Source organism: Callospermophilus lateralis, chromosome 12 (assembly GCF_048772815.1).
Source record: "Callospermophilus lateralis isolate mCalLat2 chromosome 12, mCalLat2.hap1, whole genome shotgun sequence".
Lineage (NCBI taxonomy): Eukaryota > Metazoa > Chordata > Mammalia > Rodentia > Sciuridae > Callospermophilus > Callospermophilus lateralis.
In genome coordinates this window covers 74384490-74411894 of record NC_135316.1, presented here as the reverse complement: position 1 = coordinate 74411894, position 27405 = coordinate 74384490, and the positions used below count along the sequence as shown (strand labels likewise).

Genomic DNA, 27405 nt, shown 5'->3' with positions numbered 1-27405 from the left:
TTGAACTGCAGGCAGTCATTTTTTTAAATTATAAAATACGGACAATAAAATTTACCATCTTAGCCATCCAGTTCAATACTGTTAAGTATATTTACGTTTTTGGCAATCAATCTCCACAAACAATGTAGGATGATACTTAGTGCAGACTGGAGGAAAGGGAAAAGAGGAATTATTTAATGGGTATAATGAATCTGATTACTTCAGATACCTCATGAAAGTGGAATCATACGGTATTTGTGTCTTTTTCCACCGACCTCACAGGGTGGTTGTGAAGTAAAATAAGGTAGGTAAAAGCATCTAGTGCCATCCTGATATGATTTAGTGCTTCTCTGACCCTTTGCTGATGTTTTTGGATTTTTCACAAATGGAAGTAACAGCCACATGAGCTTTAAAAAGCTTGCTGGTGGGCTGGGGTTGTGGCTCCGTGGTACAGCACTTGTGAAGCACGCATGAGGCACTGGGTTTGATCCCCAGCACCACATTAAAAAAAAAAAAAAGCTTGCTGGTCATTAAAAACAGACTTGCAAGGCCAATTAGACACTTTAGTCCCGAAATTTATCCCGTCTCCAGGCAAATTCTTCATCAGACTTTAGTTTTGTGGTTAAAGTTTTGACCCTTAAAAAAAAAAAAAATCTGCATCAGCCTGGTTCGGTGATACATGCCTGTAATCCCAGCGACGCGGGAGACTGAGGCCGGAGGATCGAACGTTCAAGGCCGGCCTAAGCAATTTAGGGAGACCCTGTCTCAAAATTTAAATAAGTAAAAAGAACTAGGGTTGTAGCTCAGTGGTGAAGCGCCCCCATTACCTACCCCCCATCATATCATATTATGGGTGCTTTGGGACTGGCCTGGAGCAGGTTTGGTGGAGGTGGGTAAACTGGTTTGACTCCGGGAACCTGCCGGGCGGGAACCGCTGGTGACACTCTGGGCTCTCGGGCTGGCCTGGAGGCGTGGCCACAGCGGAACCGCGCCCCGCCCCTGCCCGCGGCCCCACCTTCTCGCCGCGCCCCGGGATCCCCCTCCGGTGTCCGGCTGCGCACGCGGGCAGCTTCTGCATGGAGGCCGGCTGGGGGCTGGGGGCGGCGGCCGGCCCCTCGCTGCTGCTGTGCGCTGCGCTGCTGGCGGCGGGCTGCGCGCTGGGCCTGCGTCTGGGCCGCGGGCGGCGGGCGGCGGACCGCGGCGCGCTAGCCTGGCTCTGCTACGACGCGCTGGTGCACTTAGTGCTGGTGAGTGTCTCGCTCCGGGCTGCTGCTTCCCTCTGGACCACCCTTCCCCATTCCAGGGAGTTTCCGCTGGAGATGATGGCTTTTCTTCCCCGTGGTTGGAAGTCTGGCAGGACCCGGGTGGGACCTGGACACTGGCGCGCTGGCCTCTGGCCAGATGCTGCATGGCCCGGAGTTCTGATTCCCGAGTCTGTGGACAGAGCGCGCCGCCCTTCTAGTGCTCCCGGTTCCTGTACCAAACTTAAAGCAAAACAAAAGCCCTGAAAATTGCTAGAAGAGTTTCTGTTTGATTAAAAGCTGCTCAAAGCAACAGCCTTGGCTTCCTTGGCTTTATAACCAACGTATAAGTGTTGAACTGAAAAAGACTTAGTTTAGGTCCTTTTTGAATGGCAGAACCTACACCAAAGCAAACAATAGTATTACACCAAGGCTGTAATAGTAATCACATTTATTGGGCACCTACTGTGTGCCTGGAACAGTTCTGTGTTTAAAATCTTTTTCTTACAACATCCCATAAACTACTTATTCTCCCCATTTTACAGAGGTGAAACCAGATCCTGAACTTAAAGTAGCTGGCATAATTCTGAGTTGGTTTCTTCTCACTCCAAAGTTTGCACTTTTTATATCGTTGTGTCCTTAAAAATTCACCCCACTTTATAAAGTAGCCAATAAGTGTGCATTTAAGAGGATTCTGTTGAAATACCCCCACCCACATCCCTTTTTTAAACTTTTTTTTTTTGTGTGTGTGTGTGGGGGGGGGATGGGGTGTGTGTGTGGTGCTGGGGATTGAAGCCAGGGCCTTGTGCCTGCGAAGTAAGCACTCTACCAACTGAGTTATATCCCCAACCCTGTTTTGTTTTCTTTTTTAAAACTATGCCAAAATATCTTATTGTTTGTAACTTTGACCTAGCTTAAATCTAGACAGATCTTTAGATAACATGAAGTCAAAGTCCATAGCATTGAGAAAGAAAAAGAAAGCAAAATTTTTGGTAATCATTTAGGTGTGGATGTTTACCAGTTAAATGTGTCTATACCAGATTTTGCTGGAATTACAAAATATCTTCTTTCCTAATAATCAGTATGGGAGATAAGAGACCATGAATATTTCCCACAGCTCATTTGTTTATAGAATTGATTTTTAAGCTGTCCCTGAACTCAAAATCTGCTAAAGAACAGGGGTAGTAAAACTGGTTGCTGAGCCCACTAAAAAAACAAACAAACAAACAAAAAACAACAACAACAACAACAACAACAAAAACAGATTATGCCCTGCACAGTGGAGCACACTTGTAGTCCCAGGGATTCAGGAGACTAAGCAGAAGGATCCCAAGTTCAAAGCCAGCCTCAGCAACTTAACAAGGCCTTCAACAGTTTAACAAGATCCTGTCTTTTGTTTTTCCATCAGACACAGATTTATTTAGGAAAAAAGATACACATTCAAGGGAGAATATAACCCATCTCCAGAGGGAGAGACCTCCCCTGCCCCCAAACAAGACCCTGTCTTAAAAAATAAAAAGGACTGGAAATGGAACTCAGTGGTAAAGTGCCCCTGGGTTCAACCCCCAGTACCCTCCAAAATTTTTCTAATTTATTTATTTTAATTAGGTATATATGATAGCAGAGTGGGTTTTAATTCATTGTACGCAATTGCAGCACAACTTTACATTTCTATGGTTGTACACAATGTAGCATCGCACCATATGCGCAGTCATACATGTACCTAGGGTAATGATGTCCATCTCATTCCACCATCTTTCCTGACCCCCGGCCCCTCCCTCCCTTCCCTCCCCCCTTCCCTCCCCCTCCCTTCCTCCCCTCCCTCCCCTCCCTTTTGCCCAAAGTTCCCCCATTTTCCCATGCCTTCCCCCTCCCTGTTATGGATCAGCATCCACTTATCACAAAGAATATTTGGCCTTTGATTTTGGGGGATTGGCTTACTTTGCTTAGCATGATATTCTCCAACTCTAACCATTTACCTGCAGATGTCATAATTTTTTTTCTCTTTTAATGCTGAGTAATATTCCATTATGTATATATACCATAGTTTCTTTATCCCTTCGTCTACTGAAGGGCATCTAGGTTGCTTTCACAGTTTAGCTGTTGTGAATTGAGTTGCTATGAACATTGATGTGGCTGTGTCACTAGTATGCTGATTTTAAAGTCCTTTGGATATAGACCGAAGACTGGGATGGCTGAGTCAAACGGTGGTTCCATTCCCAATTTTCCAAGAAATCTCCATACTGCTTTCCAGATTGGTTTCACCAATTTGCAGTCCCACCACCAATGTACAAATGTGCCTTTCCCCCGACATTCTCACCAACATTTATTATTGCCTATATTCTTGATAGCTGCCATTCTGACTGGCATGAGGTGAAATCTTAGAGTAGTTTTGATTTGCATTTCTGTAATTACTAGAGATGTTAAACATTTTTTCATTTATTTGTTGATTGAGTGTATATATCTTCTGAGAAGTGTTTATTCAGCTCCTTAGCCCATTTATTGATTGGGTTGTTTGTTTTGGGGGTTTTAAGTTTTTTGAGTTCTTTATATATCCTGGAGATTAGTGCTCTATTGATGTGTGTATGGTAAAAATTTGCTCCCAAGATGTAGTCTTTCTGGTCACCTCACTCATTGTTTCTTTTGCTGAGAAGAAACTTTTTAGTTTGATTTCATCCCATTTATCAATTCTTGATTTTATTTCTTGTGCTTTAGGAGTCTTGTTAAGGAAGTTGGGGCCTCATCCAACATGATGAAGATTTGGGCCTACTTTTTCCTTTATTAGGTACAGGGTCTCTGGTTTAATTCCTTGGTGCTTGATCCACTTTGAGTTGAAGTTTTGAGCATGGTGAGAGAGAGGAATTTATTTTCATTATGCTGCATATAGATTTCCAGTTCTCCTGCACCATTTGTTGAAGAGGCTGTCTTTTCTCCACTCTATGTTTTTGGCGCCTTTGTAATATAATGCAATGCATGAATGTGCCTTTTCCGCACATCTTCACCAACACTTATTGTTGTCTGTATTCTTTTTTTTTTTTTTTTAAAGAGAGAGAGAGAGAGAGAGAGAGAGAATTTTTTAATATTTATTTTTTAGTTATTGGCGGACACAACATCTTTGTTGTGTCAATGGTGCTGAGGATCGAACCGGGCCACACACATGCCAGGTGAGCGCGCTACTGCTTGAGCCACATCCCCAGCCCTATTGTCTGTATTCTTGATAGCTGCCATTCTGACTGGCGTGAGATGAAATCTTAGAGTAGTTTTGATTTGCATTTCTCTAATTACTAGAGATGTTGAACATTTTTTTCATATATTTGTTGATTGAGTGTATATAGCTTCTGAGAAGTGCATGAGATAACTGTATTATTGTAAGGGTCCTGCGAAACGTCAGAGGAAGAGACCACCAAGAGACTGACTCATGCAATTGCAGAAGGGGGTTTATTGGGGATCCATTCCAACGCTCTGGGGCTCCTGGCCCACTCAAGAAGGACGAGCAGCCAAGAGCCCCGAGCAGAGGTCAAGCGGTGCTTAAGTACATTATTTTGGGGAGGGCGGAGGCTTTGCATACATCAGGACAAATAATCATGAGGCACGGGAAAATCAAACAACAACTCTTAAACTTGATTAGTACATTCATTGGCGGGAACAGATCGGGCGGGGGTGATTGGCCACTCCTAAGCGGGGTACACATTCAAACTGATTGGTTTGGGCCCCGTATACCTACGTAACAAGCTGCACATGGCCCTAGGCTATTAATCAGCTAAATGGCCAGTAGGGCCTTGTCTTAACTGCCTCAGGAATTTCAGGTTCTGGATGTAGCAGGGGAACTTAACAATACCTGGTCCTTCACTTTAACTTCAATTTCTTTTTCTCTTACATTATGTGATTTTGTCACTGTGTCTTCTATTCTGTACCATTGGTCTACATGTTCATTTTGGTGCCAATACCACACCATTTTTGTTACTATAGCTTCATAGTATAGCTTAAGGTCTGGAATTTTGATGCCTCCTGCTTCCCTCTTCTTGCTAAAGATTGCTTTAGCTATACTGGGTCTCTTATTTTTCCAAATGAATTTCATGATTGCCTTTACTATTTCTATAAGGAACAACATTGGGATTGTAATTGGAATCACATTGAATCTGTAAAGCGCTTTGGGTAGTATGGCCATTTTGACAATATTAATTTTGCCTATCCATTCACCCCACTTTATAAAATAGCCAATAAGTGTGCATTTAAGAGGATTCTGTTGAAATGCCCCCACCCACATGCTTTTTTAAGAGGATGGAAGATCTTTCCATCTTCTAAGGTATTCTTCAGTTTCTTTCTTTACTGTTCTATAGTTTTCATTGTAGAGGTCTTTCACCTTTTTTGTTGATTCCCAAGTTTTTTTTTTTTTTTTTTTTTGAGGCTATTGTGAATGGGGTAGTTTTCCTAATTTCTCTTTCAGAGGATTTATCATTGATGTATAGAAATACATTTGACTTATAAGTATTGATATATATTCTGCTACTTTGCTGAATTCATTAATTAATTCTAGAAGTTTTCTGGTGGAGTTTTTTCGATCCTCTAAGTATAGAATCCTCTTGTCAGCAAATAATGATAGTTTGAGTTCTTCGTTTCCTATCCGTATCCCTTTAATTTCTTTCTTCTAATTGCTCTAGCTAGAGTTTCAAGGACTATGTTGAATAGAAGTGGTGAAAGAGGGCATCCCTGTCTTGTTCAAGTTTTTAGAGGGAATGCTCCCAATATTTCTCCATTTAGAATGATGTTGGCCTTGGGTTTAGCATAGACAGCTTTTACAGTGTCGAGGTATGTTCCTACTATCACTAGTTTTTCTAGTGTTTTGAACATAAAAGAGTGCTGTATTTTGTCAAATGCTTTCTCTGCATCAATTGATACAATCGTATGATTCTTATCTTTTTTTAAATATTTACTTTTTATTTGTGCATGGACACAATACCTTTTATTTTATTTATTTATTTTTATGTGGTGCTGAGGCTCGAACCCAGGGCCTTGCACATGCTAACTGAATGCTCTACCTCTGAGCAACAACCCCAATCATGAGTTTTATCTTTAAGTCTATTGATGTGATGAATTATATTTATTGATTTCCATATGTTGAATCAAACTTGCATCCCTGCAAAAAAAATTTTTTTAAATTATTACAACATTTTAGGCATACAAAAAAGGTCTGAAAATCCTAAACAATATGTCTACATGTCTACCACCTAGTTTAAGAGTAAGTCTACTTTGCAAGCACAGTTTTAAAGGTAAAATGACACATAACTTTATTGATGGGGCCTTGAGCTGTAGTCTGATGTGTGGAATTATGTTTTGATCTCTCTGCTTCCTGTTCTGAAGGAAATGTCCCCCACACAGCCCCTTCTTGAGGCATTTATCTTTCTTGACTGCAGAGTGTTCGGCTATGTGAATATACTATACCTCAGTTCTTCAAGTCATAGATGCACATTTTTCCACATATTACAATAATCAATGATATAACTACTGTGAGCTTGTTTCATGTGAAGAACAGTAGTTACTAATGTCACTCTGAATGTGAAAACCCATATTAGAAATCTCTTTTTCAGATAAGTGTAAGGAGAAATTTAGTTTCTCCTAAAAAAATTGATTTGTGTATTCTTCTCTGAAAGTAAGGACAATATAAATGTTTCTCCCTTTTCTCTCAAACTGCCTGGAAGCTCAGAACCATATTGGAGCTCTAGAATAACAACAAAAGATGATCTGTGTAAATATATTCTTATTGACCTCTGATCTGGATGCTTATTCTTTTTTATAACTAATATTTTTTTTAATTCTGGCATATATTTTATCAATTAAATGTTTTTGTTGTAACTGATCTAAAATGTTTTGTATAAAGAAGAAGTACACACACTTCAAAACCTTTTAGTACTACAAAATGTGTTTGAAATGGTGAAGACATTCTACAGGAAATATCTCAATCTGGTCCCAGTTTTTTCCTTTATAACTAAACACATTATTTTTTCAGTAGTAGTTATTTTTTTTTTTTCCTTCCCCATATTGGGGATTGAACTCAGGGTCACTCAACCACTGAGCCACATCCCCAGCCCTATTTTGTTTTATTTAGAGACAGGGTCTCACTGAGTTGCTTAGCACCTCCCTAAGTTGCTGAGGTTGACTTTGAACTTGCCGTCCTCCTGTCTCAGCCTCCTGAGCCGCAGGGATTACAGGTGTGTGCCACTGTGCCCGGCTTCAGTAATTTTCATTTTGAACCTCAAATTATTCAGATATCTAAGATGTCACACAGTTGTAGTCTTGTAAGGCAAAGTGTGTATTAATTGCATATTTCCATGACGATTGTAAAAATGCACATGTATGGGCAGAACTCTGCCACCAAGACCCAACCTGCTGGCAGTGGCCAGCACCCTGGAGAACTTCCCGGGGAGTCTAATCATGCCAACCTGGGCTGCTGCTGCAGAGCATGGTATTGGAGGTTTGGTAGCCCCACAACTGGAAGAGCTTTGACATTTTCCAGTGCTTCAGGCAGCCTCAGTGAGTCGGGGACAACCCCTCAATAAGATGGATTCATAAAAAGAACAAATAAAAACTTTCAAAGAAAAAAAAAAAAAAAAAGCTGGATTCAGCCACATAGCCAGCCGGTCTGCCTGCAAGCTCGGGGAGTGCCTTGAGGTTCTAGATGCTTCTCACATCCTCCTTCTGCCTTCTCTTGATCTCCAACCACTGTTTCCCAGGGATTCAAGGGCTTTCCCAGGACAAGTGGTCACCTTTCCTGCTCTTCTCCTTTCACCTTCTACTGAACCTTTTTCTTGCATCCTTGTTCTGTAAACTGCTCTTACTGTAACACTCTTGGCTTAAAAAAAAAAAAAAAAATTGAGGGAATGTAAGAGAAAATATTCATTGATAGCTTCATCATTTTGGAGGGATCATCAAGTAAGGAGAAAATAAATGCTTTGTTTAAAAGTAGACTTTACCAGCTGGGTATGGTCAGCTTTAATCCAAGCAGCTGGGGAGGCTGAGGCAGGAGGATCCCAAGTTCAAAGCCAGCCTTAAGCAACTTGATGAGACCCTGTCTAGAAATAAAATATTAAAAAAAAAGGTCTGGGGATGTGGCTCAGTGGTTAAGCACCCCTGGGTTCAATCCCTGGTACCCCCCAAAATAGTGGATTTTTTTCCAAATTGTGATAAGCTCTAGGGAGCCCCAAATTACAGAGGGGGGGTGGTCTTTCATCTGGAAAACAAAACATAAAAGAATAAAAGAATCAGCAAGATTTTCTTGGTCATGCTGGGGATGGATCAAAACCAGGGCTTTGTGCAAGCTAGGCAAACACTCTGACACCCAGCAGCGTGAGCGCAGACCCCCAGTCCCCCTGTTAATGCCGGTGTGCCATTGACAGGGACCCAAGAGCCAGTACTGCTGAGTTGACAGGTGGAACTGCACATGTCTGGGCAGGGCCCGGAGGGAGCACAGTCCACTCTTGAGTGTTGGGTGAAACACTGCTGGGTCCCTGGTTCCATCAATTGGAAGTCATTGAAGTCACCTGCGCCCTGTGGGGGACCCCTGGAGGCTGTAGCAGCTGCTCCCTCCTGAAACAATGATGTCTGCTGTGGCTGACAGGGAAACAGCCAGACTGATTAGGCCGAGATTCTGTGAATCCCATTTGAAAATGCTAATCACTGTTGACAGGGTTTGTGCAGGGATTCTATTCTTACCCACTCTGTCCTCCCACTCTTAATAATAATGAAGGTGGCGCTGTTTTCTCTGGGTTTTCAAACACACTTAAAAAAAAAACAACTCCCAAATACCTTCAAACACAACTTTGACCTCTTTTTGTATTTTTCTATTTTTATAAAGCCATCTTCATGCTATTTTTTTTTTTCTTAAGGATTGCAACAAGTAAATTGAGTATTCTCTGTAAATTGGTTGTCAGTTGTAGGTAGCAGTAGTTCACACAAGGAGGATAGGTGTTTTCTCTGAGCTTTGACTTGCAGATGTCTTGAAGTCTATAAAATATGTAGTTAAAATAATGGATCTGGAACACCTGAAGAGAAAAAGGAGAATGGCCTTTGTTACTTCATTTTATTTGTCAGGATACGTTCTGTTCTACTTTTTAAGTTCATTTTTGTTAGCAGCTCAGTAAAACTGATATAGTTCAGTCAGGTTTCAAGTGTCCAATAGGAAGGGTCCTGTATTTTTTAAGCCAAGTATCTGGGTATGGGATTTGGTCTTTTTTGTTGTTGTTATTATTTATTTGTTTGTGGTGCTGTACATTGAAACCAGGGCCTCATGCATGCTTGTGAGGGCTCTAACACAGAGCTGCATCCCCAGCCCTTTCTGTTTTTTTGTTGTGAGTCAGAGTCTTGCTAAGTTTCTGAAGCTGGCCTCAAACTTGGATCCTCCTGTCTCAGCCTCCCTAGTAGCTGGGGTTATAAACTGGTGCCACACCCAGATAAAGTTAGTGTATTAAATGGATAGCAAGAGAGATACCCAGCAGGTATCACCCACAGTCAGGACAGGTAAAGAGAGAATGTGAATAATGAGCGTTGTTTCCTTTCATTTTTTTTAAGATGACCATTATCTTTCCTTACTTTTCACTCCAGCGTCTATTTTCACCCTAAATATGCTGCCAAACTCAAATGTGAAAATTCCTGTTGGCATTTGTCAGGGAGGGCTTTGACAATGGAGGGGTGTTGGAAAGTGCCCCCAGGTTGAAGCCCACCGCCCCATTTTGTTTGTGTGTTTTAGCAAGTGTGTGTGTGTGCCCTTGATGCTCCATCTTCGGCCTGGCAGGTGCACCTGCAGGAGGTAAGCAGCTTTGCCTGTGGCTTGTTGAGGTTCACATAATCAGGGGGCTCACAGCCACGACTGCTGAAACACCACTTTGATAGAAAAGCGCATCTGCAGAGCAGAAGCGTAGCCAATGGCTTGCTTTTGCTTTCTGATGTGCTCTGTGTGCTGTGCCTTGGAGTCCGCCCATGTGGTTAGGTGTCTAGGTGGCCAGCTTCCCCACAGAGTAGGTTCCTGCCCAAGAGGTCTGAAGTTGAGAAAATAAGAAGTCTAAGTAATCAGAAAGAAATACAGACAAAAGCAGAAATTAGATTTAAAGTGGAGCGCCGGATGGGTCTTCCAGTCCTGACAGGAGCTGGAACTGAACAACTCAAAAAAGGGGGAGTACATCAAAGGCAGGGATGAGCCAGGCGCGGTGGTGCTCGCCTGTAATCCCAGGGGCTCTGGAGGCTGAGGCAGGAGGATCACCAGTTCAAAGCCAGCCTCAGCAACAGCGAGGTGCTTAGCAACTCAGTGAGACCCTGTCTCTAAGTAAAATACACAGTAGGGCTGGGGATGTGGCTCAGTGGTTGAGGGTCCCTGAGGTCAATCCCCAGTACCCCTCCCACCACAAAACAAAAAAAAAGAGAGAGAGAGAGAGAGAGACAGGGACGAGGTTTCAGCGGGAGGAGTCTTGGTTCGCGCTTGCTTCTCTGGTGTGACGGGTCCTGCAGTAAACAGGGTGGTTGACATTTTGGCAAGCCGGACCCATCTCTGGGACTGTGCTAGAACGTGAGCATTTCCTGCTCTTGCTCCAGCTCATCTCCACATTCCCACACTTCTCTCACATCTACACCTCTCCAGGTTCTGCCTTCCCGGTCATCGCAACACCCTACAGGTGGCCCTTGCTGGGTCCACGCACCGTGCATCTGAACCTTAGAGCTCACCCGTGACTTAGTCCCAGAGGGCGGGCCTTGACCCTACGCTATGATCAGAGGCTTCTGGAGCTGATAACCTATCACCCACGTTACCCCCATCCACCCACCCCCCATGGTGTCAGGGTCACTCCTGGTGAATGGGGCTGGCAAGGACAAGACCGCACAAACACAGAAATACCTTTTTGGGGTTCAAGGTCAGCTCTGAGGCCTCAGCTCCCATGCTGAAGGGAAAGGGGAACAAGGGAGGCAAGAGGCCAGAGAGAGAGCCCGCCCTGAGCCCCTGTTTTTATTTAAGGGGGAGACATTCAATAGGAAGCTGCACCCAAATAAGGCAAGGGGATTGTGTCACACCAAACACAGGGGTGGCACCCACCCCCAGAGCTGTGCTTCCTTACCCAGCGAAGGTGAGGCCCACCTGCCTCGCACTTCCTGGATGCCAGTTCCACACCCCCAAGGGGGGTGCTCAGCTCCTGTTCAGAGCCCCACAATAGCCTTCCATGTCGATTCTGCAAGTCAATACAAATTTCATGCTCCAGAGCCTAGAAATAACTTTGAAGGGGAAAGAACAAAGTACTTTTATAGTTCATTAAAATAAAGTATGAATTCACAGGAAGAACTGTATCTGCCTCCATTCTTTGCAATTCTACAGATAATTTTGGCCCCTGGCACATAATAACTAATGCTTTCCATTCCGAGTGTCTGTGTGGTTAGAACAGATCTGGTTCAGGAGCCCCCAAGGACTCTTTAGACCGGAATAGGTGTCTGCTTCTGCAGCTCTGCCTCCAGCACCTCGTGTCTTTGGTTTTGAAGTGAGTCCGGGGCTGTTGGAGAGGGAGCTGCACCCGGGGCAGCCTGCAGCAGGTGGCTTGTGTCTGCTGGTTTTCATCTCTCCTGAGTTCTTTGGCGTCAGATCAGGCCAATCTGAAATCACAGAGCCTTTCAGAGGTCAGCTGGAACTTCGATGTTGGCATTCCCCACTTTTCTGACTTTCCTCTGAAGGTCCTCCTGTAGGGAGTGCTTCGGGACTCCCTGTGAGCCATGCTGAGGGCTGCTATGGTCTAGGTGTCCCTCAAAGGTGCATGGGCTGGAGGCTTGGTCCCCAGGGTGCTGGTATTGGGTGGTGGAATCTTTAAGAGGTGGGGCCTACTGAGAGGTCCTTGGGTCATTGGGACTGCTGCCCTCAAAAGGGATTATGGTAGTTCTTGTGCAATCCCTCAGCACTTCTCACCAAAGGTTGTCACAAAGGACCAAGCCTGGCCCTCCCTCTTTCTGCCTTCGGACTGGAGATGTGAACTTTCCTCCGTACACACCCTGTACTTTACTGTTTGTCATGGGGTGAGGTTCTGCCTCCAAACTTCGAGCTAAGATCAACCTCTTTCTTCTAAAGTTAGCCCATCTCAGATATTTAGTTTTTTTTTAACTTATTTATTTATTCTAATTTGTTATGCATGACAGCAGAATGCATTTCGATTCATAGTACACCTTTAGAGCTACTTTTCGTGTCTCTGGTTTTACACAAAATAGAGTCACACCTTTCTTGTCGTCATACATGTACCTAGGGTAATGATGTCCATCTCATTCCACCGTCTTTCCAACTCCCTCCCTCCCCTTCCCTTCCTTCCCCTTAGTTTTGGTAACAAAAAGCGAATACAGGGGTAAACAAGTTTGATCTTGTCGGGAAGGATCACAAGCCCTCAGAGTTGTTTTGAAGGAAGAATCAAATAGTTGAGAATGTTGCCTACTGTATGAAGAGAGAAACCAAGTGTTTGTGGACCTCTTTGGCTCCCTTTTTATGGAAAACATAAGGGCAATGTCCCTATGAAGAACCACTGTACCACGTTGGAAAAGCGGGATCTGTCATCAGACAGTGCCGGTCCTCACAGGCCCACCAGCCCTGCCGGGGGTCTGCAGTGGTCCCCTTCCCCTATGGTAGAAAGTGTTTTCTCCACACCGTGAATGGCTTAGCCAAGGATCTTTGCAAACTACGCCTCCAGGACCCATCCCATCTCTGCCGTAGCTTATAAAAAACTGAGGACAAAGAAATTAGGTGACCCCACCCACAAAGGCTACTAGTTGAAGAATAGCTGTGCAAAGCGAGGAGAATCAGCCAGGGCTTGTGTGTGGTGTTTATTGGTGTCATCCATACAGGGCTGCCTTTAAGGAGCTTAAGTAGTGAAGGCGTTGGACAGAGGAACAAGGGTTGTCATTCAGCCTAGTGAGTGAGTGATGGAACTCTGGCCAGGTCAGGAGGTGGCATGAGGAGGGAAGGATTCACTGGGGCTTTGAAGACAAGAGGAGGTTATTGGGCAACGAGAGAGTAGCCACTCAAGATTCACCACCGACCCTTTGCTCCAAGGTGCATCGACAGATCTTATTCTCAGGTTCCTGGGATAGTGGCCCCTGCCAGGGCTTTCACTTTAGCAGGATCTTGCTCATGGAGTGGCCTAGGCCACTGCATGTCGGTACTGTTGCACTTTGGATATGGTTTCAGCCTGTCTCCCCAAGGGTTCGTGTGGTAGAAGCTTGGTCCCCAGTGTGGTGGTGTTAAGGTGGAGGAATCTTTTGAGAATTAGGGCCTAGTGCAAGGTAATTAGGTCACAGGGACATCACCCAGGAAGGGACAGATGCTGATCTTGAGAAGTTAGTGAGTTCTTAGGAGAGTGGAGTGTTACAAAAAAGAGCAAGTCTAGGCCAGGTGCAGTAGTGCACACCTATAATCCCAGTGGCTAGGGAGGCTGCAGCAGGAGGATCGTGAGTTCAAAGCCAGCCTCAGCAACGGCAAAGTGCTAAGCAACTCAGTGAAACCCTGTCTCTAAATAAAACACAAAATAGGGCTGGGGATGTGGCTCAGTGGTCAAGTGCCCCTGAGTTCAATCCCCGGAAGAAGAAAAAAAAAAAGAGCAATTTGGGATCCTGAATTCCCCTTCTCACTTTGTGATCTTTCCCTCTCACACCTGCTGCTGCTATCATGCCATCCTCCATGTTGTGATATAGCCAGGAGGCCCCTGCCAGAGCTGAGTCGATGTTTCTGGACATCCAGAGCCATATGCTAAATAAACCTCTTTTCTGCAAAAGTCCCCAGCTTCAAGTATTTTGTTATAGTGAAACAGACTAAGAGGGCTGGGGCTGGGGCTCAGTAGTAGAGCACTTGCCTAGCATGTGTGAGGCCCTGGGTTCCATCCTCAGCACCACATAAAAACAAATAAATAAAGGTATTGTGTCCAACTACAACTAAAACATTAAAAAAAAAAAAAAAAAAAAAGAATAAGAGAAGTACCAGGTGATGGTATCTACATTTTAAAACGTCTATGTTCTTAACAACAGTAAAGCAAACAACTCAAAGGTGGGCAAAGAATGTGAGTAGACATTTCTCCAAAGAACGTATAATCAATAGTGCATGAAAAGATGCTCAACCACTCAACCTCACCGGTCCTCAGGGAGCTAGGAGTCAAAACCACTACAAGTCACACCCAGTAAGATGTCATTGAAACAGCCGCAACAACAACAGAGGAAAATAACAAGTGTTGGCCAAGGGCCTGGAGAAGCTTGCATTACCAGTGGGAAAACAAAATGGGGGCAGCTCCCGTGGACACTTTCCTAGGTTCCCCCAGTGGTAAGGTCTTTAAAACAATAGTGTAGACATGAAGGTAGTCCGCTGATTTTACTAGGGTTTCCCAGGGTTTTTTAAAATATAAATATATTTTTTTTCATTGTAATTGGACACAATATCTTTGCTTTATTTATTTACTTATTTTATGTGATGCTGAGGATTGAACTCAGTGCCTCCCGGGTGCTAGGTGAGCGCTCTGCCGTTCAGCCCCAGCCCCAGCCCCAGCCCCAGCCCCAGCCCCAGCCCCAGCCCCAGCCCCAGCCCCAGCCCCAGCCCCAGCCCCATCCATTGTTTTTTATGTAAACCGTTCTGACAGTGATAGGGCGAGTCCTCATTGAGGTTTTCGTTTGTATTTCCCTGATCACTAATGTTATTGAACATCTTTTCATGTGTGTATTTGCCATCCATATATCCCTTTTGGTGAAATCCTCTTTTGCCCCATTTTTAAGTGGAATATCTGTTGCCTAAAAAAAAACAACAAAAAAACCAAAAAAAAAAAACTCTTGTTCTCTATCCCGCCCCCTCCTTTTATTTCTTATTATTTTAGTTAGCCTTATTAGCATGTCCTGCGAATCGTGCATTTGCCCCAAGAGAACTCGAAGTTTGGAGGAAGGAATGAGGAAGTCGGTTTCGGTGTAGGTGTCTTAGTCTTCGTCACTGTGACCACAATATCCAGCAAAAACAACTTCAAGGAAGGGAAGTTTATTTGAGGCTTGTGATTTCAGAGGTCTCAGTCCATAGATGGCTGACTCCATTGCTCTGGGCCCACGGTGAGGCTGCACATCTTGGTGGGAGGGCCTGGTTCAGGAGTGTTGGTCTCTTCCTGGAAGCCAGGAAGCAAGGTCACACCCCTCTGGGTGACAGTACCACCACCCAGTTAGTCTGTTCAAATTAGAAAGGACTGATTAGGTTATGGCTCTCATAATCCAGTTATTTCATCTTGGAACATTCCTGAATTAATACAAGAGCTTTTGGGGGAAACCTCATATCCAAACCGTAACAGAGGGGCACCTACCTCCCATCAAAAGAACCGGTAAAATCTGCTTCCTGGGGCTGGGGTAGGGGCTCATTGGTAGAGCATCCACCTAGCACGTTTGGGTACCTGGGTTCAATCCCCAGCACCATAAAAAACAATAAATAAATTAAATAAAGGTATCTTTAAAAAAATCTACTTCCTGGAGAAGGTTATATCTGATCACAGTTGAAAGCATGAATATATTCATTAAAACATTACAACATATATATGTATTTATATGAAAATATGTTTATATATATATGTGTGTGTGTATATATATATATAACTATTTAGGAGACTAATATAGTAAGAAATATACAGTGCATTCTAAAAGCCTCAACAGGGCATCCCACTTTGTAGGCAATTCATGGTGTGAACTTGTCATTACTTCAAAATTAACAAACATTGAACACGAAAATCTTCCTAGGTTCTTTAGGATTCTGAGATGGCGATAACACACACCAGACACCAGAGATATGTGATTTAATTGGGAGCTGAAGATGCATAAGCAGCAAATAGCAGTTGATTGTAGAAACTAATTTAGTGACCTGGGAGTTACAGGGGAGTGAGAAATTTATCCTCACAAGAAGTTTGGGAAGATTTCTTAGAATAAGGAGGGTTTGACAATAAATGTTGGCGAGGATGTGGGGGAAAAGGCACACTCATACGTTGCTGGTGGGACTACAAATTGGTGCGACCAATCTGGAAAGCAGTATGGAGAGTCTTCTGAAAACTTTGAATGGAACCACCATTTTACCCAGTTGTCCCACTCCTCAGCATATACCCAGAGGACTTAAAATCAGCCTACTACAGTGACATAGCCACATCAATGTTTATGGCAACACAGTTCACAATAGCTAAGCTATGGAACCAACCTAGATGCTCTTCAACAGATGAATGGATAAAGAAAATATAGTACATATATATGGAATAATAGTCAACCATAAAGAAGAATGAAACTATGGCATTTGCCAGTAAATGGATGGAACTGGAGACTGTCATGCTAAGTGAAATAAGCCAGTCCCAAAAAACCAAAGGCCAAATATTCTCGCTGATATGGGGATGCTAACTCATAATAAGTGTGTGTGGTGGGTTAGAAGTTCACTGGATTAGAGAAAGGGGAATGAAGGGAAGTGGGGATGGAAATAGGAAAGACAGTAGAATGAACTGGACATAACTTTCTTATGTTCTTATATGAATACATGACCAATGTAACTCCACATCATGTACAACCTCAAGAATGGGAAGTGATACTCCCTGTGTGTATGATATGTCAAAATACCCTCTACTGTCATGTATACCTAAAAGAACAAATAAAAATTTAAAAAATTAAGTGGGTTTGGACTGAGATTGAAAACTGAGTGAAATTTTGGGGCTGGGATTGTGGCTCAGTGGTAGAGCGCTTGCCTAGCATATTCGAGTCCCTGGGTTCCATCCTTAGCACCACATAAAAATAAATAAATAAAAATAAAGGTATTGTGTCCAACTACAATCGAAAAATAAATATTAAAAAAAAAGGAAACTGAGTAAAATTTCAACAGGTAGATTAAAGAGAACAGATTTGTTCTCTACTCGTAGGTCCCTAAATGTTAGTAATTTCCAGGTCTCTCTCCATCTTGCCCTTACCCTTAGTTGCTTCTAAGGAAGGGTCCGTAACCAAGTGTCAGAATCCATGTTTGGCTCGTGGGCCAGGGAAAGAGGTTGCTAGTGGAAGTCACATCCAGGTTTTGGATGAGATCCACAATCTAATTTTAGCAAGTCCTTCTTTTATAGAAAGATGGACTACGGCCTAGGAAGGGTCAGATTCAGCCCGGCCCCATCACCCCTGCTGGCCAGAACAGTGGTACTTTTGTCTAGAAAGTTCCCATGCCAAGCCAAGGAAGTAACGAGGGTTTTTCACTCTGGCTAATGCTAAAAATAAAAAATGGGCTGGTGAAAATAAAGTGTTACAAAATAAGGAAACTAGAGAATACTTACTTGTGTAAAAATACTGTTATTTACTTCATATATGAATAAATCTCCTTTAAGGAATATAATTTTTATATATCTTTAGATAAACCGTGTTTATCAGTTAAGTGACAAAGAATATCAAGAAAATACAAACCAACTCTAAAATCACTGTTTAACAGAGGTTAATATAGATAAGAAACAGAGATACTCATGAGCTGGAGAGACAAGTTTCTTCTCTCAATCAAAAAAAAAAAAAAAAGCCGGGCACAGTTGGTGCACCCCTGTAATCCCAGCAGTTCCCAGCTCTTGAGAGGCTGAGGCAGGAGGATCATGTGTTCAAAGCCAGCCTCAGCAAAAGCAAGGCACTAAGCAACTCAGTGAGACCTTATCTCTAAATAAAATCCAAAATAGGGCTGGGGATATGGCTCAGTGGTTGAGTGCCCCTGGGTTCAATCTCTGGTACCCCTATCCACCCAAAAAAGAAAAAGAAAAGGCAATTACAAAAACTTTAGGATAAACAAAAATAGGTTACAAATAAGTCATGGCCCAAATGTACAGCAGACTAATACATAGCATGATTTTAAGACATTCATAAAGTAAGAAAGTATTGGGCTGGGGCTGGGGTTGGGGCTCAGTGGCAAAGGGTGTGAGGCCCTGGGTTCGATCCTCAACACTACATAAAAATTAACAAATTAAAATAAAGGCATTCTGTCCATCTACAACTACAAAAAAAATTTTTTTAGGGGGCTGGGGTTGTGGTTCAGTGGTAGAACACTTGCCTATTATAGGTGTGGCACTGGGTCAAACCTCAGCACCACATAAAGATAAATAAATAAAGGTATTGTGTCCATCTGTGACTAAAAAATATTTTTTAAAAATTTTAAGTATATTCCATTTGCAGTTATTCTTAAGTGACACTGGAATCGGTTCTGGATCTCTGGAAATTGTGACCCACTGCAGTGAATGATATTTCTATAATCACAATATTGTAAATGCTACTGAATGCTTTTCAACTTTTATAATCCACTGATGGATGAAACAAGGAAGATAAATATGTTTACATAACCATAATGGAAATATAACTAATCTCCATAATGTCCATACAAAGTGGACCGAAGTTGAGCTGGAAATGGGAAAAAGACGGAAGGAGTGTGGAGTGGGTCTTGTGATCCTGTTACATGGTAGGAAGTCAGGAAACTGCCAAGTTGATGAATGAATGAGCCGAGGTCCAGTTTATGACTTAAGTTACACATTTGGGTAACTAATTGAAGAATGACACAGCTATCAAAAAGTGGAAAACCTGGAAAGGAGAGGGAGGTGGTATGAATTTAACAATTTTTCAGGATGAGCAGTCTAAGGAAATATCAGTGTAAATACATAATCAGGAAGATAATGGACAGAAATGGTTGAAAGTGGTAAATCTAGGAAGTGGTACTGAAAGTGGAAGTGGTACTGAAAGTGAGCAGAAGAGAAGCAAAGGTGGTTTTGATGTCAAATAAGTGATTGCTTTGATAAAAAGAAACAAGAACTGGTATGGTGGCATGTGCCTGTAATCCCAGGGACTCAGGAGTCTGAGGCAGGAGGATCAGAAGATTGAGGCGAGTCTCAGCAATTTAGGGAGACCTTGTCTCAAAATTAAAAGGGCTGGGGCTATAGCTCAGTGGTAAAAACACCCCCGGGGTTTAATCCCCAGTACTGCTAAATAAATAAATGGATGGATGTGGGAAAGTATCCCTGGGTGCAATCCCCAGTATAAATAAATATAAAAAGAAATGAGGGAAAAAAATTATATTGACAGCAACAAAATTATTCAAACAAGCAACATGATGTCCCAGTGAATTCAAGTTGTTTGGTTTTTTTTTTTTAAAGCTTAGGCAAAGAAGCACTTAAGTGATGGAGAAATGCTCAATAACTGTAGATATTTCATCACTTAAATGCCAAGAGAAAGCCTGAAAACATTTTAAGGCTTCCTAAAAGTTGTCCTGATGCAGGGAGTTAGGGCAAGGGGAAAAAAAAAAAAAAAAAAAAAACTCTTATAGACATTCAGTTGCCATTTTTGTTAAGAGAGAGCTTGGGTTTTTTTTTTTTTTTTTTTTTTTTAGGGTTAAAAAAAAAATGAACTGTTGTGATTTTTCTTAAAGATTTAAGATCCCTGGAATAATTAAAGAGCTTATCTATTTAGTACAACCGTGAAGCACTTTCTTTGTGTAAATGTTCACTTATTTTTCCCATAGAGGCACACACCTCTGATTTCATTCTGCTGGTGGTTGAAGCTGACATTTATTGTACATTAGCTCTGGACATACTCCTTTTGAAGGGCCGGGTAGGCAGGCTCCAGGTTCACACCCCCAGGCTGTGATGGTGTGGTCTCAGAGGCTGCTGACCAGGAGGTGGACCCTGGATGGGGGAGGGGAGGGGAGGGGAGGGGAGGGGAGGGGGGCCAGGGGAGGGGAGGGGAGCCAGGGGAGGGGAGGGGAGGGGAGGGGAGGGGAGCGGGGCCACCGCAGTGTCCTGTGGTGCCACCGGGTGGTTGTGATGCTAAACCCGAGCATGTCTTCGTTTTCTTCCCTCTAGGAAGGCTCTTTTGTCTACTTTTCCTTGGTAGGAAATGTTGCTGATTCCGAGGGCTTGATTGCTTCTTTATGTAAGTAATTAAAAATATTTGCATTTGAAATGTCAGAGGACATTAATTGCAAGTTTTTGTGGCTGTCAATTGAATGCAGGCCCCTATGCTTACTGCAGGATTCCATTTCAGCGGGTGACTCTGTAGAAACAGATAAGAGATGAATGGTTGCTGAGGGCTGGGGGTGTGGGGTGGGAGAGTTGGGGGAAGTGAAGAATGACTGCTAATGGGCGCGGGGGTGGGGGGGTGGGGGGTGTTCTTTTTTCCAAGTTAGACTGCGTTGATTCAAATCTGGGGCTATAATAAAACCTGTCTAAGCAGGGGAGTTGTGCGGGCTGTGAATTACATCTTAGTAAAGATGTGTAACTAAAAATGTAAGGGCAAGCCACGCACAGCGGTGCACGCCTGTATTCCCAGCAGCTTGGGAGGCTGAGACAGGAGGATCACAAGTTCAGAGCCAGCCTCAGGAATGGCAAGGCGCTAAGCAACTCAGGGAGACCCTGTCTCTAAATAAAATACAAAATAGGGCTGGGGATGTGGCTCAGTGGTTGAGTGCCCCTGAGTTCAATCCCCAGTAACCCCCCACCAAAAAAAAAAAAAAAAAAAATTTAAAAAAAAAAAAACAACTTTGTTTTTACTGTACATCTCCATTTGTATTCTTATAATTTCTCCGACTCCTCCCGCCCTGCTGAGCTATTGACAGGTTTTCCGCATCTTCTTCCTGCCCACTGGACATCAGCCGGCGTCCAGTCAGTGCCAGCTTCCCTGCGTGAACTGTGCCAATACTGGCAAATAAATGAGCCCTGCAGCAGCATCTTTGCCACCCTGTAAAACTGCCTTGCTCAGGGTAACTGTTTCGGATTTTGCTCTGTGACTGGTTGTTGGTGGCTTTGGCTGCTTGCTTGCTTGGGATCAAACCCTGGCATGCTACACCAGGGGCACCTCCGGCTACACCAGCCCATCCAGTTTCTTTCACGTCTTTGACATCCCGCCTCCAGCCCTGGGTCTCTGTGGGGCTGCTGTTCTCGCCTAGTGTTAGAAAGCCTCCAGAGAGTTGAGCTAGTTGGTTAGTGCTTCTGAAGACAAAATGTGGCCTCTCTGCGGCCTCGTGTCCCCTGCAGTGGAGGACTCTGAGCCCCTGAGTCCTGCCGGTTTGGTTCCAGGGCAGGCTGAAGCAGTCGTGCAGCTTGGTGGTGAGCCTTTACATTCACCCTCGCTTGATGTTGCCTGGTGAAGCCCAGAGGCTGCGGGATCCAGATGAGTAGCTGCCTGTCTCTGGTGAGCCTCTCTCTGGTCCCCTTTGTCAGAAGCCATGTGACCACCTCTGGCCCTGGCTGCTCAGCCATCAGAGAAAGTAAATCACTCGAATTTGGCTTAATCCTGTGAAGTGGGAATGCCAGCCACAGTCTTTCTCAGTCATCTTAACACTTACATTGTTCACCTCAGAGAAGTAAAAAATCAGGGCGTGGTGTGGCTCAGTGGTAGAGCATTTGCTTTGCATGTGTGAGGTGCCGCACCACCTAAAAATAAATAAAATAGGGGCTCAGAGGCAGAACACTTGCCTAGCATGTATGAAATAAGGGCTGGGGATATAGCCCAGTTGATGGAGTGCTGGTCTTTTATGCACAAAGCCCTGGGTTCAATCCCAATAATAAAAATAATAATAATATTAATAATAATATAAAATAAAGGTATTGTATATATAAAAAAAGAAGTAAAAACTTTAATGAAGGTGCCCTTTATTTTCATGCAAGTAAAAAGTAAGGACTTTTTCCCAGGCCCCACAGTACACAAAGTCACCTGGCAGTTTTACTCAAATTCAGATTCTGGTTCAGAGGGTCTGGACCAGGATCTCCCAGGCACTGTCCCGTGTACTGCCCGTGGCTTCAGAGGCTGTAGGCCAGCTGTGCACATGAGGACCCGCACCAGGTCCTCATCTCCACTTGGTCAAGCCCACAGCAGTGGCTCAGCTCAGGGAAACCTCCTCTGGCCATCAGTTGGTATCTTTCCCTTTAAGCCTCTGACTAAGCCCAGTTGTCAATCACAAAATAAATGGGAATGACCAGGTCACTGTGCTCTTGGATGCTGCTGTTTGCCCTTTGGTTTAACTGCCAAAGAGAGGTCAAAGTTCGCAACAGGAGGAGAAGCTGAGGATGGGGAGAGCAGGGCTGGCGCGGTGCAGCCCGCCTTCGTCCCCAGCTCTTCACAGTGACCTCTGAGCTTTGCCCGCTCCTCTGTTCTTTTTCTTTTTTCTTTTTTTTTTTTTTTTTGGTGTCAATATACTTTATTTTTTTTTATTTTTTTTTTATTGTTGGTTGTTCAAAACATTACATAGTACTTGATATATCATATTTCACACTTTGATTCAAGTGGGTTATGAACTCCCATTTTTACCCCGTATACAGATTATCCTCTGTTCTTTCAGACATCTGTTCTCAGCCCTGGGCCGGTGTGCATGCTCCTCCCCGAAGGACTCTTACCCCTCACCTGGTTTCAGAGGTACCCCTGGTGGCGTAAGGCCTAAAATTAAAATCCCATACTCTGTGCCTCAACATCAGTCAAGGGCCTCCAAGGGCCAAATTGCAAGGCCCCCACCCCCTGTTCCCCCTGGAGGAGTTTCCTGAGCCAGCGGCCCTCCTGACCACGGGAACTGTGTCTTGCCTGCCTCTCCCCAGGGAGGAGGCTCAGCTCCCGCCAGCCCACAGAACTATTCAGACAAGCCAATCGCCACCTCTCAGGGGAACCGGGACATAACCCACCTTCCTGTCACTACCACGCCTGCTTCCATGGCCCCGGTTCACTGTGTTCCCAGGTGACCCTCCATGTGGTCCCAAAGACAACAGTGACTCTTGCCCAGGCTTTGAGGGAATGGGACTCCTAAATGGCCATCCTCCTCATCGGTCCAGTGCCAGGTGTGTTTGGCCATCTCTGTGACCCACCAAGTGGGACTCCCTCCTTCCCAGCAAGGTGACAGGAAGTGATCAGAACATCCTGTCTAGGGAATTGCCCCTTATCCCTTTCCTTGGTGCGGGTCCCATCTTCTCTGACCATCACTCTCTGCAGGTGTTGCTCTCCAGTGTGGGTCTCGCATGGGCAGACGGGCGTCCTGGTTAATGCTGCATCCTCAGGCCTAGCGCAGAGCCTCCCAGGAGCCCAGAGGAGAGTTGTTGAGTTAAAGAGGGAATGAATGGTGGCTTGGAGTTGTTTGGTTTAATGTCTAATACCCACTCATCTCTTGGTCCCTAAAGCACTGGCATTTTACTTAAGTGATATTTCCTTAAATGTGGGCTGCACTGGCTGATTCACCTCACCTGTCATATACGCGTAAATTCAGGGAACAGTTATTTCAGAATCAGGTCAGCTAAGGACAGGCTGGATGTCTTGGCATGGCCTGATGGGGGACCTCCTGGCAGATAATCTTGTGTGTTATCTCATTAAATAGAGAACCCTGTTTATTGTCCTTTTTCCTTCAGGACAGCTTTTCATGAGAAACCTTTGCCTGGCCCCAAGGGATCCTTCCTCTTACTTTTATGAGATTCTCTAGAGGTTTGCACTGCTTAGACCAATAAGATATCAGAACTCCTCTTTTTTTGGGGGGGTGCTGGGGATTGAACCCAGAGATGCTTAACCACTGAGCCATATCCCCAGCCCTGGCTCACTAAGTTGCTTAGAGCCTCACTGAGTTGCTGAGGTTGACTTTGAACTTGCAGTCCTCCTGCCTTGTCCTCCAAAGCTACTGGGATTACAGGTGTGCACCATTGTACCCAGCTATGTTGAAATATTGAAATAAGGAATTACAATGCATCTACACAGATCATTATTAAAGACTGACTATATTGGATTAATACAGAATTCTGTTACTTATAAAGGCTCAAGGGTAGAGAGGGGTCATTTGTGCAGTCACTTTGGAAACTAAATTAGTTTACAACTATAACATATTGTTAATATGTTGTGAAGAATGTTAAGAGGGCAGCAAGTATTCTTTTGCTCTCCTTTTTTTAGGGAAAGGGGTCATTTTCATTAACTGTCATTAAAAAAAAAAAAAAAAAAAGTGTTTGCCAGATGACTAACAACAGGTATTTTACCTTTAGGGAAAGAATATGGCAAAGCTGATGCAAGATGGCTTTATTTTGATCCAACCATTGTGTCTTTGGAAATTCTGACTGCTGTCCTGGATGGGTTTCTAGCATTGTTCCTCATTTATGCCATAGTCAAAGAGAAATATTATCGGTAAGTGTTCTTCTATCCTTTCAAAAAGAGAAGAGATGTCTGTCCCCAGTGTCAAAGTGACATTTGGAACAGGTTGTGGCCAAATTTATTTGTAAGATAAAAAGTAGAATACAAATTAAATGAGGGTCATAGTACTCGGGGATAATTTGGGACCATTCAAAATAAAAAATATGAGAGCCAGGCACAGTGGCTCATAGCTGTAATTCCAGTGGCTCAGGAGGCTGAGGCAGGAGGATTGCAGGTTCAAAGCCAGTCTCAGCAAAAGTGAGGCAATAAGCAATTCAGTGAGACACTGTCTCTAAATAAAATATAAATTCTTCAGAATAGTCCAAGAGCCCTGAGAGTCCATATTCACTGGGAATGATCTACTAGAAAGGGCAAGGCAGCTTCTCCAAGGCAGGACCGAGTCTTTGCACCGATGGCTTTGACGTGCCCATCAAAGGAGCACTACCCAAAACCCAGTGGGGTCCAGCTCAGAGAGCTTTTCTGTAGCTCGGGCTGCATCGATGCTGCCCTTAAAGAAGGGATGTCGTAATCCAGGGTGTGAGCCGTGCTGAGCTGTAGTTTGACTCCATGCTTCTTCCCTGGGGCAGGCATTTCCTACAGATTACGCTGTGCGTGTGTGAATTGTACGGTGACTGGATGACCTTCTCCCCAGAGTGGCTCATCGGAAGCCCCAACCTCGACACCGACAATTGGCTCCACTTTTGGGTCTATCTCGTGTTCTTTAACGGTGTGTGGGTTCTGATCCCAGGACTGCTACTGTGGCAGTCGTGGGTAGAGCTCAGGAGGATGCATCACAAAGGAACCAGCTTAGGGAAGAAGTGGCGGTGAATTTTCAAAGCCAGGAACACTGCCCGATGAGCCGGCATGGAGCGAACATTCCAGTCTCTGCTTTCTTTTTTCATTGCTCTTCCTGAACAGCCTGTTTCAAGTTGGTCATAAGGTGCTAAGTTTTTGTCATTGTTGTAGTAGTGGTTGTTATTAATTAAATAGAAGTTTAAGAAAAAGAGAGGGCTGGGGGCGGGGGGCTGGGGCTGGGGGTAGCTCGGTGGTAGAGCCCTTGCCTGGCATGTGCAAGGCCCTGGGTTTGATTCCTAACACTGGAGGGAAAAAAAGCAGAGGGAAATAAATTGTAACTTGTAATAATCACATTGAATTATACCTTCTTTTATGACTGGCATTAATTGTTCCACATTAATAAAGCCAACTATTATAGAATACTGTAGAGAGTGTCACATTAATTCTTTATTCCAGAAAACCTGATGCTTCCTCTTTGGTCTCAATAATCCCTTTTGGGTGCCAATATAAACCCCTCCTCTCTCCCCCTCTCCTTTTGTACTGGTAAGTGAAGTCATGCAGACATGAGGGTTTTAGCATTCATACTCCAGGTGTTCAACAGGCAGGAGGAATAAAGGGTCTACGGGCTGAGTAGCCCCAGGAGTGGCCTTACTAGTGGTGTCTCCCTTGGGAGAGTCCACTCTGTAGTCACCTGGGAGTCATCTCTTGGTGCTTAACCAAGTAGCTGAACCCTGCAACCCAGCAATTTGACTCCTAGATACTGACCTCACACAAATGGCTGATATGTGCACCAAAATGGCAGCAACTGTTCATAATAACCCCTAACTGGACACAAACTAAATGCATACATAGGCATATGGTCTATTCATAGAATGGACTATTGTATACAGAGAAAATTAACCTTGTGCTGCTCATAACAACACAGAAGAATTTCACCACATAATGGTAAGTGGAAGAGACCAGACCAAAAGAATATATACTGTGTGGTTCTATTTATGTAAATTTCAAAAGCAGGTCGAGCGTCCTTTAACTGAAAGGTTTGGGGCCAGAGTTGGGTGTCTGATTTCAGAGGAAAATTTGCATAAACTTTACGGGTAAGCATTCCTCATCTGAAAATCCAATAGGCTGGACAATCTTTTCAGCTTTTAGACTTTTGAATTAAGGGTACTCAACCTGTAAGTCTAATGGATGGTGTTAGAAATGAGGCTAGAGTTTGCCTGTGGGATGAAGGTGGGGGTAGTGATGGGGAGAAGTTAAGCAGGGGCTTCTGAGATGTGGATAGCATTCCATTTTTTTCTAATTTGAGCGGTAGTTTTAATTTGTGACAATTCATTTGGCCATATGCTTACAAATTGTGTGTTTTCAGTATATATGTTACTCCTCAACTTGAAAAGTTTATTTTTAAAAGATTTCTATCTGGGCGAGGTGACATATGCCTGTAATCCCAGCAGCTCAGGAGGCTGAGGCAGGAGGATCGAGAGTTGAAAGCAGCTTCAGCAGAAGCGAGGCACTGAGTAACTCAGTGAGACCTGACTCTAAATAAAATACAGAATAGGGCTGGGGATGTGGCTCAGGGGTCAAGTGCCCCTGAGTTCAATCTGCAGTACCAAGAAAAGAAAAAAAGATTTGTGGTATGAAGCCCCCCAAAAATGTCTGCAGTGGATCTTCATGAAGCCCCTGTCTATGTCCTTGACAACAAGGTGTCGGGAGGGCCCTCCCTGTGGATGGACAGGGGATGCAGATGGGAGAGCCTGGCTGCACCTCTCTGGAGGGATCACCCACTGTTTCCAGTCCTCTGCTCTCTGCTGACCCAGCTCAATCCAGGGTTAAACAGAGGAAAGCAAACCCGATAGGCTGCAGGCCCTGGGGCAGTCCTGAAAACATGGCTGCCCTCAGCCGGGGTTTTGCTGAGTACTGAATGGGAGAGGAAAGGAGATTACAGACTCTGCTGCCAAGCAGAGACGGATCTAAATGTTTTCACAATTAACTGAGGTGGAAGAAGGATTGGTGTCCCTGGCTGACAGTGAAGGAGGCTGGGGGACAGGGGGAGGACGTGCAGCTGACAGAGGAAAAGCCATATGTCATTGATTCTAAGATAGGTTTTCCTCCCACTTTTTATCCTTTTGAAAATTAGGGTGCATTTTACAGTTGTGTCGTGATTTAGTTGGCAGTGAGTATTTGCTTTCAAAAATACGTCTTATGCTTGATAGCTTCTTAGAATTAATGAAATAAGGCACCACTTTCAGAGGGTTTC

The 27405-nt window shown here is 44.0% G+C and overlaps 1 protein-coding gene across 1 annotated transcript; it reads left to right on the top strand.

Moving 5' to 3' along the window:
• Positions 1-1025: 1025 nt before the first annotated feature.
• Positions 1026-25574, top strand: Ebpl (EBP like). Its single transcript, XM_076872523.1, has 4 exons — positions 1026-1226; positions 20072-20141; positions 24212-24350; positions 24944-25574. Exons 1-4 carry the CDS (start codon positions 1056-1058, stop codon positions 25182-25184), a joined length of 621 nt encoding a protein of 206 aa, XP_076728638.1. The 5' UTR covers positions 1026-1055; the 3' UTR covers positions 25185-25574.
• The last annotated feature ends 1831 nt before the right edge of the window (positions 25575-27405 follow it).